Genomic DNA, 19,445 nt, shown 5'->3' on the forward strand with positions numbered 1-19,445 from the left:
AAAGCAAGATCAACAACTCCTTTAAATCCATCAGAGATTGAGTTCACAGGGCAGGGCTATCTCCAAAACTGGAGAGATAGGCAGAAACAGAGAATCAGAGTTTACAGGGAACAGAAGCCACAGCTGGACCCTGGTAGAAACATTTAAATTGCTGGAGACTCAGTGTGAACTTAGATGAGAGATAAAAATCCCTGGGGGCCAATCCTTAGTGGATCACTACACTTTAATGAGTTCTACCTCCAGGAACCCCATCAGGTTCTCATGGTGAAGACTTGAGAAAATTCCCCTCATGTTTCTGGCTGGGAGACAAGGACAATACCCATTTCAAAATATGCCCAGAATGTTCTGTTCTCCTTAACAAAGACTTGCCCTCAAAGGAAACTATTTTACCAAAGTTAAACTACTTTCTTTTTAACAGAACCTAACTGATGTGGGGGAAAGGATATATTAAAATCCACCACCCTGTAGTCATTGATATAAGGGAAAGGAGATGCATAACACCCCTTTAGCATTTCCTGTGTAGCAGCCTCCTCACACAGTCAAGACACTGAGACTTTTCTTTCCAGAAAGCAACTTTGTTCATGTTGACAGGGACTCAGAGGGTTCTTTTCCAAAAGACTGAGCCCCAAATGCCAAATGTGGGGTGATGTAGCCTTTTATGCATTTTCTACTTCATTGTCTCCCATATATGGGTAACATATAGACATACAGTCTGATTGGGTGGTCTCATGTTACAGGGTCTTGAGGGATGTCACTTATGCACTTAGCCAGGTTGCCTTCCCTTATCTTGAGGTCTTTTCTTACCACATTCCTTAGGGAGGGGACTTTACCACACCTATGGGGAAAGAAATACTCAACTCTAGTCACCTCTAGCCTTTCTGTCTTACATAAGATGGAAAAAGCTAAAGAGCACTTGTGAAAGTCATAGCCCGAGGACACAGGCTCACAGATTGAGACCTGATCACATCTTTCTCCTCCCTACACATTTTACCACAACCACAATAAGGCTCTGTATAAGAACAGTGGGTTACAAAGGAAAGAACTGAAATCCTCAGAATGAACCGAATTTGATTCTCTAGGATACACCAAAGATAACAGGAGGATGAGAAATGACAGCCACTAATATAACAGGTACAGCAAATAGTAAACATAACCTAATTTTCAGTCAGATAAAAATAAAGCCTTCCACTAGAGGCATGCTTGTTTCAGTTTTCTTTAGCTAATATACCATTTCTGGCTTTAAAACAAAAATTAAAAGGTGTGAAAAAGGCAAAAAACACAGTCTGAAGAGATAAAGCAAACATCAGAACCAGAATTCGATATAGCACATATTTTAGAATTATCAGACTGAGATTTTAAAATAACTATGATTAGTATGCTTAAAAGAAGGGAAAACATACAAGACTACCTGGGAATATTAAAACTGTATGTTAATTATACTTGAATAAAAAAATAATACATGGGAAATGTAAGTAGAGATGAAAATTGAGAAGCTAAAGTAAATACTGGCTCAAAAACACTCCAAAAAAATGAATACCTTTAATGGGCTCATCAGTAGACCAGACAAAGTCAACAATTGAAGTATGTCAATAGAAACTTCCCAAAATGGAAATAAATGTGGAGCAAAGATTGGGAAACAAAACCCAGAATAGAATATACAATTGTGCAGCAATTACAAACAGTGTAGCATAAATGTAATAGGAATATGAAAATAATAAGAGTGAGGGAAAGGAACAGAAGAAATGTTTAAAGTAACAAGGACAGAAAATTTTCCAAACTTAATGAGAGACACCAGACAAAAGCTCTAGAAAGCTCAGAGAATACTAAGAATAAATATCAAAAAAAGGCTACACCTATGCATATTATAGTCACACTGGAATACCAAACACAAAGAGAAAATCTTTTTTAAAAAATTCAGAGATAAATAAATTCTCCTTACCCATAGAGGAACAAGGATAAGAATTACATTGAACTTCACTTCAGAAACCAGGCAAACAAGAATACAGTGGTATTAAATACAGTGGTGTGACTACTTGAAAGAAAAAATAAAACACCAACCTAAAATTCTGAATTCTGAAAATTCCTTTTAAAAGTGAAGACAGAAATAGAGATTTTCTCAAACAAAAGTTGAGAGAATTTATTATCATACCAAAGATCTGCCCTGTAAAAATGTTAAAAGAAGATCTATAAAGAGAAGGAAAATAATATAGGTCAGAAACCTATATCTACACAAAGAAAGAATGTTAGAGAAGGAATAAATTACGGTAAATAATACATATTTTTCTTATTCTTTTTTTCAAGTTTATTTATTTTGAGAGAGACAGAGACAATGCAAGTGGGGGGAGGCAGAAAGAGGGAAAAAGAGAATCCTAAGCAGGCTCTGTGCTTCCAGTGCAGAGCCCAGTGCAGCCTTATAGTTTTTTTGATTCTCTGTTTTATTGTTGTTATTGTTGTTTTTGTTGTTCCCTTTCCTTTTCTCTTTTTGGGTGATCAGGGTTTGTTTTTTCTCCCCTTTTTTCTATTTATTTGTTTAATAAACAAGTCAAAGAGTACTTAGTTAAAAATCCAAACACTCCTCACTGCAATCAAGGAGGCGCTCTGCACAGGACTGACCAGTAGGAAAAAGCAACCAAAAAACAACAACAGAGTGCACACAGCATACACCAGAACACTTCCTAATGTGCCAGGTCCTGGATAGCGTATGTCCCCTTTTTAATATAACATTACTCTCAGGTGCAGGAAACATAACAAGCTTATAAAACCTGCAAAAGACAAAAATTTAGCCAGAATGACAAGGAGTAATTCTTCCCAAAAGGAAGGTCAAGAAGAAATCACAACCAGAGACTTGCTCAAAACAGATATAGGCAATATATCTGAACAAGAATTTAGATAAACATTCATAATACTACTAGCTGGGCTTGAAAAAAGCATAAAAAACACAAGAGAAACCCTTGCTACAGAGATCAAAGACCTAAAAAAGTAGTCAGGCTGAAATAAGAAATGTTGTAACTGAGATGCAAAACCAAATGGATACAGTCACAATGAGGATTGAAGAAGCAGAGGAGAGAATATGTGATATAGAAGATAAAATTATGGAAAAGAATGAAGCTGAAAAGAAGAGGGAAAGGGAACTAATAGATAATGAGGGGAGACTTAGAGAACTTAGTAATTCCATAAAATGAAACAGTGTCCATATGATAGAAGTCCCAGAATAAGAACAGGAAGAAAAAGATGCAGAAGGTTTATTTGAACAGATTACAGCTGAGGACTTTCCTAATCTGGGGAAGGAAATAGGCATTCAAGTCCAAGAGGCACAGAAAACTCCACTCAAAATCAACAAAAACAGGTCAATACCATGACATATCATAGTGAAACTTGAAAAATACAAAGATGAAGAGAAAATTCTGAAAGCAGCTAAAGACAAAAGGTCCTTAAACAACAAGGGTAGACACATAAGGTTAATAGCAGACATGTTCACTGAAACTTAGCAGGCCAGAAGGTAGTGGCAGGAAATATTCAATGTGCTGAATGGGAAAAAATATGCAGCCAAGAAATCTTTTTAAAAATATTTTTTAATGTTTATCTATTTTTCAGAGAGAGAGAGAGAGAGAGAGAGAGCACAAGTGAGGGAGGGGCAGAGAGAGAGGGAGACACAGAATTTGAAGCAGGCTCCAGGATCCAAGCTGTCAGCACAGAGACTGATGCAGGGCTCAAATTCACAAACTGAGAGATCATGACCTGGGCTGAAGTTGGATGGTTAACTGACAGCCACCCAGGCGCCCTGAAGCCAAGACTTCATCATCAAGCAAGGCTGTCATTCAGAATAGAAGGAGAGAAAAATAGTTTCCCAAACAAAAACTAAATGGGTTCATGATCACTAAACCAGCCCTGCAAGCTGCAATTTTAAGGAAGAGTCTTTAAGTGGAGGATAAAAAAAAAGACTAGAAGCAAAGACTAGAAAAGCAACAAAGACGAGAAAGTACCAGAGAACATTATCAGAAACAAAATGTCTCTACAGGTAACAAAATGGCACTAAATTCATATCTTTCAATAATCACTCTGAATGTAAATGGACTAAATGCTCCAATCAAAAAATAAAAGAATGGAGAAATATATAATATTTTAACACTAATCAAAAGTAGGTATAGCTATATTAATTTCAGACCAAGTAGATTTCAGAACAAGAAAAACTGTAAGGACGAAGAGGGGTATTACATAATGATAAAGAGCTCAATTCTTCAAGAAGATATTAACAAGTCTTAATGTGTTTGCTTGTATTAACAGAGTATCAAAAAATGTGAGGTAAAAACTGATAGAACTGTCAGAAGAAATAGATGAATCCACTCTTTTAGTTGGAGACCTCAATACTCTTTTATCAGAAATGGGCATATTCAGGAGGCAGAAATTCAAGAAGGGTATAATTGAATCGAAAAGCACCATTAATCGACCTGATCTAATGGACTTTTATAGAATATTTCATCCAACAATAGGAGAATATACATTCTTCTTAAATTTACATAGAACATTCACTAAACTAGATATGCTAGAGGCAAAAAGCAAATTAGCTTTACAATAGACCTCCAGGATCCTGTAAGTCTTCTTTAACATATGGAAATCCCTTTAGAAACTTCCTTTATCTCTACCCCCTCCAACTTGAAAGTATATAATCAGTCTGCACAATCACAGAGCAGCTTTTTCTGCCCATGAGTACTGTGAAAAGCACCTATTTGCACAAGGAAAAAATGATAGATTACATTACGGGTACTTCATGGAATAGAAATCATACAAAATATGCTCTTAGTTGTAATGGAATTAAACTAAAAATTAACAAAAAGACACCTGGAATATCCAAAAATACATGGAGAGTAAACAGCATATATAGAACGGCATTAAATAATAAAAAAAGGGATCAATACAACAGGAAGATACAACAATTTTAAATATCTATGCCTGTACATTGGACCACTTAGACACATAAGCAAAAATTAGACAAATATAGAGAAGTAGATGTTAATACAGGAATGGTATGAGACTTAAACACACTACTTACATCAATGGATAGATCATTCAGGTAGACAATCAATAAGTAAACAATGTCTTTGAATGATACATTAGACCAGATGGACATAATAAATACATACCATAGTCCATCCCAATACAACAGAATACACATTCTTTTCAAGTGCACATGCAACATTTTCCAGAACAGATAACATGTTAGGCCACAGAGCAAGCTTCAGTAAATTTAAAAAAGATTGAAATTATATTACACATCTTTTCTGACCACAATAATAAGAAACTAGAAATCAATCACAAGAATAAAACTAGAAAAAATACAAATATATGGAGGTTAAATAACATGATATTAAACAACCAGTGCATTAGCTAAGTAATCAAAGAAGAAATAAGAAAAATATGGCAACAAAAATACAAAAGATTATGAAAGAATATTATGAAAAATTATATGTCACAAATTGGACAAACTAGAATAAGTGGATAAATTCCTGGCAACAATCTTTCAAAACTTGACCATGAAGAAATAGAAAATCTGAAGATACAGATAACAAGTAACAAAATTGAATCAGTATGCAAAACACTACCAAAAAATAAAACTTCCAGACCAGATGTCTTCACAAGTGAATACTACCAAACATTTAAAGAAAAGTCAGTACTATTTTCCTCAAAATATTCCAAAAAAAAAAAAAATAGAAGAGGAAGAAAGGTTTTCAGGTACATTATACAAGGCCATCCTTTTCCTGTATCAAAACCAGACAGGCACCATAAAAAAAAAGAAAACTACAGGTTGATATCCCTGATGTACATAAATGTAAAAATCATCAGCAAAATACTAGCAAACCATATTTAACAATAGATTAAAAGGAGTACTCACCAAGATCAAGTAGGATTTATTCTGGGGATGAAAAGATGGTTCAATATTCACAAGTCAATCAACACCATACACCACATCAACAGAACTAAGGATAAAAATAATATGATCATTTAAATAGATGCAAAAAAAGAATTTGACAAAATTTAAAATCTGTTCATGATGAAAATTCTCAACAAAATGAGTATTGAGGGAAAATAGCTCTAAATTTAAAGGCCATATATGAAAAACTCATAGCCAACATTTTAGTGAAGAAAAACTGAAAGCATTTTCTCTAAGATTAGGAAAAAAAAGGATGTCTAATCTTGTCACTTTTATCAACTGGAAATCCTAGCTACAATAGTAAGACAAGAAAAAGAAATTTAAAATTATCCAAATAGGTAAGAAAGAAGTAAAATTCCATTAGTTTCACATGATATGATACTAAATACACAAATCCCTAAAGACTCCACCAAAAGACTACTAGAATAAATTAATTCAATAAAGTTGCACGATACAAAATTAAAACCCAGAAATTGGTACCATTTCTATACACTAATAACAATGGAGCAGAAAGAAATTTTATGAAAACCATCCATTTACAGTTCCACCAATTAGGATAAAATACCTAGAAATACAGTTAACCAAAGAGGTAAAAGATCTGTACTCTGAAAACACAAAACACCCAGGAAAGAAACTGAGGATGACACAAGCAATTGGAAAGAAATTCCATTCTCATTGATTGGAAGAACCAATATTGTTAAAATGTCTATGCTACCCAAAGCAATCTAGAGATTCAATGCAATATTTATCAAAATACCAACACTTTTAACAAATCTATAACAAATAATACTAAAATTTTTGTGGCACCACAAAAGACACAAATTTCCTAATGCAATCATAAACACACACACATACACACAAACCTGGAGGTATCACAATTACAGGTTTCAAGGCACACAACAAAGCTGTAATAATCAAAATAGAATGGCACTGTAACAAAAATAAGACACATAGATCAAAGGACCAGAATAGAGAACCTAGAAATAAACCCACAATTATATGGTCAACAAAACAAAAGGCAACCTACTGAAGGGAAGGATATATTTGCAAATGATATACCATATAAGGTGTAAATATCCAAAGTATATAAAGAACTTATATGGAGTTTAGAAGATGGTAGCAAACTAGGAAGACCCTAGTCTCACTTCATCCCACAAACAAAATTACATAACTACCAAATCATCCTAAATACCACAGAAATCACCTTAAGACTGACAGAAAAATACTACACAATTAAAGGTAGAAAATAGGCCACATCAAAGAAGGTAGTAAGTACAGAGATGAGGATTAGGGAAGAAACAGATCACAGCTGCTGCAGAAGGAAGGAATCCAGGGTTCTGGGCAAAGGCATAAGAGAGAGGATCACACAGGGTAATGCACATGGAGAATATTTCCCCATGGCCATTGGCATGGAAAAAAAAGAGGGATGGGATTTTGAGGGTTCTTGCAACCAGCAGGGCTTAAAGCCTAGAATATTAATAGTCAGCGGGTGTGACTGGAATAGAGCCTGGAGGGTATTGCTCTGCTCCTGGAGAGAAGGCAGGCAAACAGCCCAGGGCTGGACAGCATGGAAACAGTGATCTGAAGAGCACCTGAGGCACACAGGAGATTATTCACTGTTCTCAAAGCACATCCCTGAGAGTCAGCACTCAGAGACACTTCTCTAGAAACAAAGGAGCTGGATGGTGCTATTTCCATCCCAAACCTCTCAGCATAAACACAGAGCCACCTTCAGGAAGCAATGTAGCACTGACACTGGGTTCCTAACATGCTTACACCAAGCACCATCACCTGCACTATGGTGGAACCACCCTACTCAGTCACATTTGCCTCAATCCCAGCCCAGAGGGCCCCTTCCCCAGAAGTCCCACACAAAGCCATGCCCATGCTACCTCTTCCCCTCCAGAGAGTTTTGCAAACCCTCCGTTCTGTTTGAGGTGCTGTCAGGGCTCATTTCACAAGCAGACCAGAATACATCCAGTTAGAACTCACCACATTCAAACCAGGGACCAAACACCTCCCACAGGAGGCAAGAAGACCCTCTGCAGACGACTGGCCTGCGGGAAAGAGCAACCAAAGCACAAGAACAGAGCACATAAAACATACACCAGAGATATTCCCTGGTTCACCAGACTCTCGACTCTACATAACATCTTTTTCAAAAGGCCATTAATTTCAGAAGCAGGACATATAATATCCTTGCCTAACACAGAAGAAGGCAGAGACAAAAACAATCTCAAGAGAGAGGATATCATCCCAAATGAAAGAACAAGACAAGGCCACAACAAGGGATCTAAGTGAAAAAGATATAATTAACATGGATGATAGAAAATTTAAAGAAACAATGACAAGGATACTCACTGGGATTGAGAAAAGATTAGAAGACATCAGTGAAATCTTTATCACACAGATAAAAGTTAAAAAAAGAATAAATCAGAGAGGAAGTGTCCAACAAACGATTACTAGAACATGCTTGATGCAATGAGAACAGACTGGAAAAAGCAGAGAAATTAATGACCTAAAACACAAAGTAATTGATGGAAATGAAGTTGAGCAAAAGCGAAAAATAAGAATTATGCAAAAAGATAATAGACTTAAGGAATTCAGTGACTCTATCAAACATTATACAGTTTCATTATATGAGTCTGAGGAAAAGAAGAGGGATAAAACTGGGCAGAAAATTTATTTGAATAAATAATAGCTGAACACTTCCCTAATCTGGGAAAGGAAACAAATGCTCAGATCCAGGAGGTATAGGAAACTCCTATCAAAGTCAACAAAAGCAGGCCAATACCAAGACATATTGTAATTACATTTGCAAAAAATAGTGATAAAGAAAAGAAATATTAAAAGCAGCAAGACAAAAGAAGTCCTTAACTTACAAAGGAAAACCCTTAAAGCTAACTGGAGATTTCCCGACAGAAATTTGGCAATCCAGAAAGGGAATGGCATGATATATTCAAATTACTGAATGGGAAATACCTGCAACCAAGAATACTATATCCGGAAGGCTATGATTCAGAATAGAAAGAGAGATAAAGAGTTTCCCAGACAGATAGAAACTAAAGGAGTTCATGACCATTAAACTGGCCCTGCAAGGATTATTAAAGAAGGCATATCCAGAGGAAAGGAGAGGCCAAAAGTAACACAGGTAGGAAACAACAAAGCAGTAAATATGAATACTACCGTAAAATTCTGTCAAGGAACTCACACAAAAAAGGATATAAAATATAATAATATATACCTAAAACAGAGGAGAGATGAGAAAAGAATGGCATCAAAATTTAATGACCATCAACTGAATATAGACTGCTATTTAGAGAAGATACATATAAACCTAATGGTAACCATACATTGAAAAAAAAACCACTAATAAACATGCAAAGAATAAAGATAAAATAATCCAAATATATCAGTAATAAAAAAATCAACAAAACATGAAGGAGAGAAAGGCAATAAAGGATCAAAAAAAAATCTCCAGAAACAATTACAAACAAGTAATAAAGTGGCAATAAATACTTATCTATCAATAATTATTTTGAATATAAATGGATGAAATGCTCCAATCAAAAGTCATAAGGTGTCAGAATGGATAAAAAAGACCAATCCAAATGCTGCCAGAAAATATTAATTTTTAATTTAAAGATGCTGGAATATTGAAAGTGAGGGGATAGAGGAACATTTTTTATGCAAATGGATGTCAAAAAGCCAGGATAGCTATATTTATATTAGACAAACTAGATTTTAAAAAATGTTAATGAAAGATAAAGAAAGGCACTACAAAATAATAAAGTAGACTTTATTAAAGTAGACTTCTACCCAAGTAGAAGATACAACAATTGTAAATATTTATGCATGCAGCATGTGAGTACCCAAATATATAAAACAATTAATAACAAACAAAATGTAATTAATTGATAATAATACAACAATAGGGGATTTTAACACCCCACTTACATCAATGGACAGATCATCTAAACATAAAATTAACAAGGAAACAAAAGTTTTTTTTTTTTTTTTACGAAATTTATTGACAAATTGGTTTCCATACAACACCCAGTGCTCATCCCAAAAGGTGCCCTCCTCAATACCCATCACCCACCCTCTCCTCCCTCCCACCCCCCATCAACCCTCAGTTAGGAAACAAAAGTTTTGAAAGACACACTGGACCAGATTGACTTAACAGATATATGAAGAACATTACATCCTAAAACAACAGAATATGTATTATTTTCATGTGCACATGGAACACTGTCCATAATATATCACATATTAGGCATCCAAACAGACCTTAATAAATATGAAAAGATTGAATCCATACCATCCACCTTTCCTAACCATAATGTGATGAAATTAGTAGTCAAGCTAAGGAAAAAAAAACAAACTGGAAACACCATAAATATATGTTGGTTAAACAGCATGCTAGTAAACAATGAATTGTCAACCAGGAAATCAAAAAAGAAATTAAAAAATACATGGAAACAAATGAAAATGCAAACAAAATGGTCCAAAACTTTTAGGATGTAGCAAAAGTTGTCCTAAGAGGGAAGTATTTTGCACTACAGTTGTACCTCAAGAAATGAGAAAAATCTGAAATAAATAACATAATCTTATACCTAAAGGAGCTAGATAAAGAGCCACAACCAAAGCCTGAAGCCATTGAGAGGAAGGAAATTATAACGATTAGAGCAGAAATAAATGATATAGAAACTCAATCAATAATAGATCATAAATGAAACCAGGAGATGGTTCTTTGAAAAAAAATCAATAAAATTGATAAACATCTATCCAGACTTATCAAAAACCAAAAAAAAAGATTCAATTAAATAAAATCACAAATGAGAGAGTAGAAATAACAACCAACACCACAGAAACACAATTATAAGAAAATATTATGAAAAACTATATGCCAAGAAATTGGACAACCTGGAAGAAAAGGGTAAATGCCTAGAAACATGAAACTATCAAAACTGAAAAAAGAAGAAATAGAAAACTCCAACAGACTGATAACCAGCAAATAAATTGAATCAGTAATCAAAAAATTACCATCAAACAAAAGTCCAGAACCAGATGGCTTCAAAGGAGAATTCTACCAAACTTTTAAGGAAGAGCTAGTACCTATTTGTCTCAAATATTCCAAAAAATAGAAAAGAAAGGGAAACTTCCAAATTCATTCCATGAGGCCAACATTACCCTAATACCAAAACCAGATAAAAACACCACATAAAAGGACTACTTCAGGCCAATATCTCTGATGAACATATACGGAAAAATTCTCAATAAAATTCTAGCAAATCAAATCCAACAACACATTTAAAAATCCTTTACATGATCAAATGAGTTTTCTTCCTGGGTTCCAAGAGTGGTTCTATATTCACAAGTCAATCAAGGTGATGCATAACATCAATAACAGAAAGGATAAAAATCATATAATCATTTCAATAGATTAAGGAAAAGCACTTGACAAAGTACAACATCCATTCATGATAAAAACTCTCAAGAAAGTAGGTTTAGAGGGAACATACCTCAATGTAATAAAGGCCCTGTATGAAAACCCCACAGCTAATATTATCCTCAATGTGGAAAACCTGAGGACTTTTCCTCTATGGGTAAGGAAGAAGACAAGGATGTCCACTTTAACAACTGTTGTTTAACGTACTACTGGAACTCCTAGCCACAGCAATCAGAAAACTAACAAAAAAAGAAATAAAAGTGATCCAAATCTGCAAGGAAGAAGTAAAGCCTTCACTTTTTATGGATGACATGATACTTATACAAAGAAAATCTAAAATGCACCACCTAAAAACTGCTAGAACTGATAAACAAATTCAATAAAGTCACAGGATACATCAATGTACAGAAATCTGTTGCATTTCTATACACTAATAATGAAACATCAGAAAAATAAATTAAATAATTAATCCCATTTACAATTACACCAAAAATAATAAGGTATCTAGGAATAATCCTTACCAAAGTGGTGAAAAACCTGTACCTTGAAAAGTATAAAACACTTATGAAAGGAATTAAGATGAAATGAAGAAATGGAAAGACATTCTATGCTCATGAATTGGAAAAACAAATATTGTTTAAATGTCTATACTATCCAAAGAAATCTGCATATTTAATGCAATCTCTATCCAAATACCACTAGCACTTTTCACAGAACTAGAACAAACATTCTGAAAATATGTATGGAACCACAGAAGATCCTTAATGGCCACAGCAACCTTTAAAAATAATATAAAAGAAGGAGGCATCACAATTCTAGACATCAAGCTATATTGCAAAGCTGTAGTAATGAAAACAGTATGGGACTAGCACAAAAAATAGACATAGAGATCCATAGGTGAGAGTAGAAAACCTTGAGATGAACCAACAATTATATGGTCAACTAATCTTTGACAAAGTAGAAAAAAAAAATCCAATGGGAAAAAGACAGTCTCTTTAGCAAATGGTGTTGGTAAACTTGGACAGCAACATGCAAAAGAAAGAAACTGGACCAATTTTTTGCACCACACACAAAAGTAAATTCAAAATGGATTAAAGACCTAAATGTGGTATCTGAAACCATAAAAATCCTAGAAGAGAACACAGGCAGTAACTTCTTTGACATTGGCTATAGCAACTTCTTTCTGGATATGTCTCCTGAGGCAGCAGAAACAAAAGCAAAAATAAACTATTGGGACTACATCATAATCAAATGGTGCACAGTGATGGAAACTAAACAAAATTTAAAAGCAACCTACAGAGTGGAAGAGGATATTTGTAAATGACTTATCTGATAAAGAGTTAGTAGCCAAATATATAAATAACTTAAAAAAATTTAACACCCAAAAAACTAACAACCACTGAAAGAATGGGCAGAAGACATGGATAGGTATTTTTTCCAAAGAAGACATACAAATGGCCAACAGACACATGGAAAGATGTTCATTATCACTTATCAATGGGGAAATGCAAGTTGAAACTACAGGGAGACACTACCTCACACCTGTCAGAATGGCCAAAAAACAACACAAGAAACAACAGTTGTTAGTGAGGATGTGGAGAAATGGGAACCCTCTTGCAGTGTTGATGGGAAATGTAAATTCATGCAGCCACTCTGGTTAACAGTACAGGGGTTCATCAAAAGGTTAAAAATAGGATCCAGCAACTGCACTACTAGGTATTTACCCAAAGAATACAAAAATACTAATTCAAATGGATACATGCACGATGTGTATAGCAGCATTATCTACAATATCCAAATTATGGAAGCAGCCCAAATGTCCATCAACTGATGAATTGAAAAAGATGTGATATATATGTACAATGGAATACTACTCAGTCATAAAAAATAATGAAATCTTGCCATTTGCAACCACATGCATGTAACTGTACAGTATTATGCTAAGTAAGGTAGTCAGTCAGGGAAAGACAAATACTACATGATTTCACTCATATGTGGAATTTAAGAAACAAATGAACAAAGAGGATAAAAAGAGAGAGAGTGTGGCAAATCAAGAAACAGATTCATAACTCTAGAAAACAAACTGATGGTTGCCAGAAGGGAGTTTGGTGGCAGGAAGGGTTAAATGGGTGATGGGGATTAAGGAATACAGTTGTTGTGATGAGCACCAGGTGATATATGGAAGTGCTGAATCACTATATCGCACTCCTTAAAGTAATATTATGCTGTATGTTAACTAACTAGATTTTTAAATTAAAACCAAAACAAAATGAAGTTACATGACTCAACACCAAAAAACAGGCAAGCAAACAATATGATTATAAAATGGGCAGAGAACCTGAATAGACATTTTCCCAAAGGCATTTACAGTGGCCAATATAAACATGAAAAGATGCTCAACATCACTAATATTCAGAGAAATGCAGATTAAAACTACAAACAGATATCACCCTACACATGCCAGAATGGTCAGTATCAAAAGACAAGAGATAACAAGTTTGGTGAGGATATGGAGAAAATGGAACCCTTGTGTACTCCTGGTGGAAATGTAAATCTGTGTACTAATTCATAAAGCAGTATGGAGGTTCCTCAAAAAATTTAAACCATAAAGATCATATCCAACAATCCCTCTACTGGATTTTTACCCCAAAAAAATCAAAACATTAAGTGTAAATTTATATTCACCACTATATTTATTGAAGCATTATTTATTATAGCCTAAATAATGAAAGCAAAATGCATCCATTGATAGACAATTGGATGCAGAAGATGCAGTGTGTATACATACATAATATAATATTTTTAAGCCATAAAAAAGGATGAGATCTTGCCATTTGTAAAGCATGGATGTACCTAAAGGGTATTATGTTAAGTGAAATAAGTCAGAGAAAGATAAATACCATACGATTTCACTCATTTGTGGAATCTTAAAAAAGAGAAATAATCCAATGGAAAGCAGAATCAGGCTTGTTAGTAATGAACAAGCTGATGGTTTCCATGTGAGGGAAATGGGCAAAATAGGTGAGGGGGAGTGGGATATACAGCCTTCCAATTATGTAATGAATAAATCACAGGAATAAAAGGTACAGCATAAGGAATGTGGTCCATGATATTGTAATAGTGTTGCATGGTGACAGTAGCTACACTTGCAGTGAGCATAACATAATGTATAAACTTGTGAACATGTAACATGGATTGTCAACTACACTTGTAGAAAAAAAATAAAAATACAATTTTGAAGAAATGTGAATGAATATTTATAAGTGAAAAAACGCCAGTCTGAAAACACAAAATAGTGTATGATTGCACCTATGTGTCATTTAGGGAAAGATATATCAAAGCTAAAAAATTCAGTTCACAACAAACCAGAGTTTATACTTTATTTTGGAAACAGTAAGTAGCCACTGAACGTCTTAAAATTGGAGTGGAGAGGCAAATGAAATGGTGTTGAAAAACCAATCAGAAAGCCAGGGTACCAAACGGTTATGATAGGATTGGTAGCTGACTGTAGAAATGTGAAGATATTACAGAGGTCAACATGACTTGGATGTCAAATGAGTGTGGGATTTTAGGAGTATTAGCGTTATACTGAAGTTTATAGTCTTAATATCTAGAAAGAGGTGATGCTATTTACTTACATAAAAGTTGTAAGATTTGCTGGAATACCAAGATGCTATACAAAAAATGCTTATAGTAGCTGGCATGATGACCTTGAGGTTAATAGGAAAGAGATGACTCATTTTGGTGATTAAAAAAATGATTTTAATTACCATACCATTCAAAGTCTATACATTTCTGGTATGTGACTAAAATGAGCCAGATTGCTGGAGTGTGATGTACTTTTGATGGCTCTTAATTTAATGTTTTCAACTTTGGTAAAAGGTTGACTTACATAGTTCATATTTGCATATGCTTTGCATGTGCAACTCATGTGGAGTCACTGTTAAACTGGCCAGTGAAGTAAATATTAGCTTAGAGTCTAGGATATTATAGTCAATTAACAGTTATTGCAGGTCATGATCACATTTAGGTCCTGCATGGTCATTTGAAACGTTGGATTAATTGTATTTTAAAACTGCCAATAGGATGTTAAATTCTGTTTATAGTTTGCATTTAGTTTGCAAGTCATTTGGACTTTAAGTAGGCATATGACTTGATATGGCCAGATGGTGTCTGAAAGATGCTGAAAATCTTTGGAGAGTGAGGAATTATTACATTGTTAAGAAAAATGTAAATTGAACAAAGGCTTACTTAAACATATGAGTGGTAAAGGGAGGCACTGATGGCTACTTTTCATATACAGTTTTATCAATTTTCTACTAAGACTCTGAGTACACAAAGAAGAATTGAAGTCTATAATTATGTTTAGTAAGTGAGAGCCTTATATAGAAACCTATTTGCATCGTTGATGGTTACTATTATGTTAAGCATAAAGTGAAGATTTCAGGGAAAAGATAAACAGTGATTAAATTAATATGTGGTATACAATATCTTATTATAGCAAAGTCATATGATGAGTATAATCCAAGTAATTCCAAGTAATTTTGGAAGGCCATTTTTTATTTTATTTATTTATTTTATTTAAATTTTTTAATGTTTATTTATTTTTGAGACAGAGAGAGACAGAGCATGAATGGGGGAGGGTCAGAGAGAGGGAGGCACAGAATCTGAAAAAGGCTCCAGGCTCTGAGCTGTCAGCACAGAGCCCGACACGGGGCTCGAACTCACGGACAGAGAGATCATGACCTGAGCCGAAGTTGGCCACTTAACCGACTGAGCCACCCAGGTGCCCTGGAAGACCATTTTTTAAATCTGTGCTTACACTTTATTGAGGCTTCTCTAGGAAATTAATAATCACAGGGTAAATTTTCATAACTAAAAAGTTTGGTTTGGTAGATTGCTTCTTAAAAGGATTTGGAGATAGTGAGCCATAAATGAATTAATAGGGGTAAAGTTTAAAATATTTTGTTAATATTCTGTGGGGATATGCAGTCATGGAAAGTACAGAGTATGTTCTCCTTGGTTTCCATGCAGAATTTAAGTTTCTAACATTTTTAAATCCTTGTGTATTTTTAATAACAGTGTATTTATGGCTGTTTTGGTCACAAATATTAGTGACTATTGTGTTCTTTATATAGGAGTTCCTTTAATTGAGATGATCACTTTAGTTTTTTATGAGACCTGTTAAATGTGTTTTACTACATTGCACAACTTTGAATTTTTTCTGGTTTTATTCAACCATCATTGTTGAGCCCAAGAGACAAACCTTGAATCAATTAACAGAATTTTTGTCTAGCCTGCTTTTTCTCTTAAATGTATGTGTTTTGACAATTTTTATTACTGTTACTGTTGTTTTCAGGAATGATATTTAGGAGGATTCTAATTATACTTTCTATAGATTCATCGTTGTTCACTAGTTTTTGTGATTTTCAAAGTAAGAAAAAATGAGGGAATGGCAAAAAGGATCAAGGGATATTATTAATAGTGGATAATTGCATTTGGGATCAACATAAGCACTGTCCATTGTAGATTTCTATAATCTGCAATAATTTAGGAAAATTATAGGCAAGGGTATTTTAGAACATCTGTTAAAGATTACTTGTTTCTCGGTTTCTGTCCAAATGAAGGCAAGATTACTGTTGAAGCAATAGTTTAAAATATATTGTAAAGTGTTATGGTTTACTTATCATAGTGATGTTAACATCCATAATGTTAGGCTAAATTTCCCTAGCCTCTGTTCAAACATGTTTCCTCACAAATCTCAAGCTCATAATGGGTAAGTAGAAAAAAAATTCAATTTGTTACCCTTTTCATGTTGACATATCTGTGGCTACCATAAGTATAATGTGGATAATACTTGAAAGATATTAATTGAGAAATTTAAAATACGTGAAAACTATTTCACCTTGCATAAGAAAACAGAATTCCAGACATTAATCAATGATGTTGGTATTTGTTATTAAACTGAAAATACGTTGAATATTTTGATAGGGCATTACTCCTTATTGACAGAATCTTCAAATTAGAGCCAGAGCATCCATTTTAGAGATATATGACTAAGAGTGTAGACCATATTCCAAGTCTTATTTTCTTCAATAATTCTGCAACCTAGACAATCTACATCCTGTCATGCCAGCATCACTATTATATATTCTAAAAATGTGTTAAGTTAGAAACTGGTAACACATCAATATATTGTAATGATTAAAAAGAAAGTTACTTCTTGGTAAAAAAATGATGTTTGGCTTAAAGATTTTGGTTTCATGAGTAAAACAAATTTCATCTTATGAATACTTTAGGAGTGAGAACAAGAACAAAGAATATTGATAAATAAAAGCTTATGGATATAGGAATATTTTTTAAATTATAAAGCAATATTAAATCCTAGATACAATTAATTGCCCAAAGAGATACTAGGGTATAATAAAACTTACTTTAAAAGAAAGAGTGAATTCAGATACATTTTTCATTACTTCTACTATAGTATCAATTTTGATGTGATTTTCCTTTGTCCAAACAATGTGACAAATATAATAATTTAACATACACTGTCTCTTTTAGGACTGGATCTGCCATTTATGATGATGCCACATCCCCTACTTCCAGTCAGCTTACCTCCTGCATCAGTTGCCATGGCAATGAATCAGATGAACCATCTCAATACTATTGCCAACATGGCTGCTGCAGCCCAGATTCACAGTCCACTCTCCAGAGCTGGGACCTCTGTTATAAAGGTAAGAATTATGATTTGAAAGAGGACAAAGATTTTAATTACATGTAAATTTTGAGAAAATATTAACATTACCACTGCAACTTCAGTATAAACATACGGCTCATTGACTCAGTTGCTTAGCATATAGATAATATTGATGAATTTTATTTATGACTATTCCTGCTAAGGTAGTTTGTGTTTGTTTGTTCTTATTCAATGACCACAGATCTCACCTTTAATTCTAGCTTCATGTCTTGCAGTCATAAGCACAGTGTGTGAGAGGCATAGAAAGGGTAATGGCAGAGTACAGTACTTTGCTGGGTGAAATAAACACTGTACACCTTTTTGGTGTCTGGAAGGCAATTGTTGAGTAGTATATACCATACAGGACTTGTAAACAGAAAGATCCTAGGTTCAATTCTTATCCTGCTACTTAGCTGAATAACATTGGATATGATATTTAACCTTGTCATAACAAGCATGAACTTGTTTCCTCAATTGTAAACGATATGTCATAGTAATAATCTATCCCAGTTACTTCGTTGGTTGTCCAGAGATAATGTGAGTAAAATAGAGGTTAAAAGCTATGAAACACTGGGGTACCTGGGTGGCTCAGTTGGTTAAGCATCCAACTTCAGCTCAGGTCATGATCTCATGGTTTTTGGGTTCAAGCCCCATATCAAGCTCTGTGTTGACAGCTCAGAGCCTGGAGCCTGCTTCAGATTCTGTGTCTCCCTCTCTCTGCCCCTCCCCTGCTCGTGCTCTGTCTCTCAAAAACAAATAAACTTTTAAAAAATTCAAAACTGTGAAACATTAAACAAATATTTATTATAATTTGTACTATTATCATTATCATCATTAGAATACTATTTTTTTCAAAATCTCATGACCATTGGCTATTGAAACACAAACAGTATTTTATAATCTGTCCTGATGTCTTCTATTAGTTTGGCATAGGATCTCTTTGCCCTCTCTCCCAGTATCATGTGAACTTTGCTTAAAAAGCCAATATGTATTTTATTTTGGCAAAGAGATAATATAAGTGTATATAGGATCAAAAGAGTATAGTTAGTAAGAGCAACCCATCAATTTGTCCCTTTATTCCTTTTTATATTCAACAAATGTCATATCCTTGATAAATGCATGCTGTAATGAACAATATGGGAAAGTGATAAAGAAGATATAATTAATCTCTATCTTCCAGTACTCACAAACTAAATGTGATATAAACAACAAGTACCCATTTAATTTGCACAACAAGCAAACAAACTTAACAAGCAACAATTTAACACTGATTGATATGTAGGCTCCATGCCCAAAGTGGGGCTTGAACTCATGACCCTGAGATCAAA

At 34.2% G+C, this 19,445-nt stretch overlaps 1 protein-coding gene across 1 annotated transcript in view; it reads left to right on the forward strand.

Annotated features, from left to right (window-relative positions):
* DACH2 (dachshund family transcription factor 2) overlaps window positions 1-19,445 on the forward strand; it is an 813,312-nt gene that overhangs the window by 692,731 nt on the left and 101,136 nt on the right. Inside the window, exon 6 of the mRNA XM_047843260.1 lies at window positions 17,943-18,115. Within this exon, the coding sequence (XP_047699216.1) occupies window positions 17,943-18,115 (173 nt within the window). The remainder of the gene's footprint in view (window positions 1-17,942; window positions 18,116-19,445) is intronic.

The sequence above is a fragment of the Prionailurus viverrinus genome, chromosome X, assembly GCF_022837055.1.
Source record: "Prionailurus viverrinus isolate Anna chromosome X, UM_Priviv_1.0, whole genome shotgun sequence".
In the NCBI taxonomy this organism is placed as follows: Eukaryota; Metazoa; Chordata; class Mammalia; order Carnivora; family Felidae; genus Prionailurus; species Prionailurus viverrinus.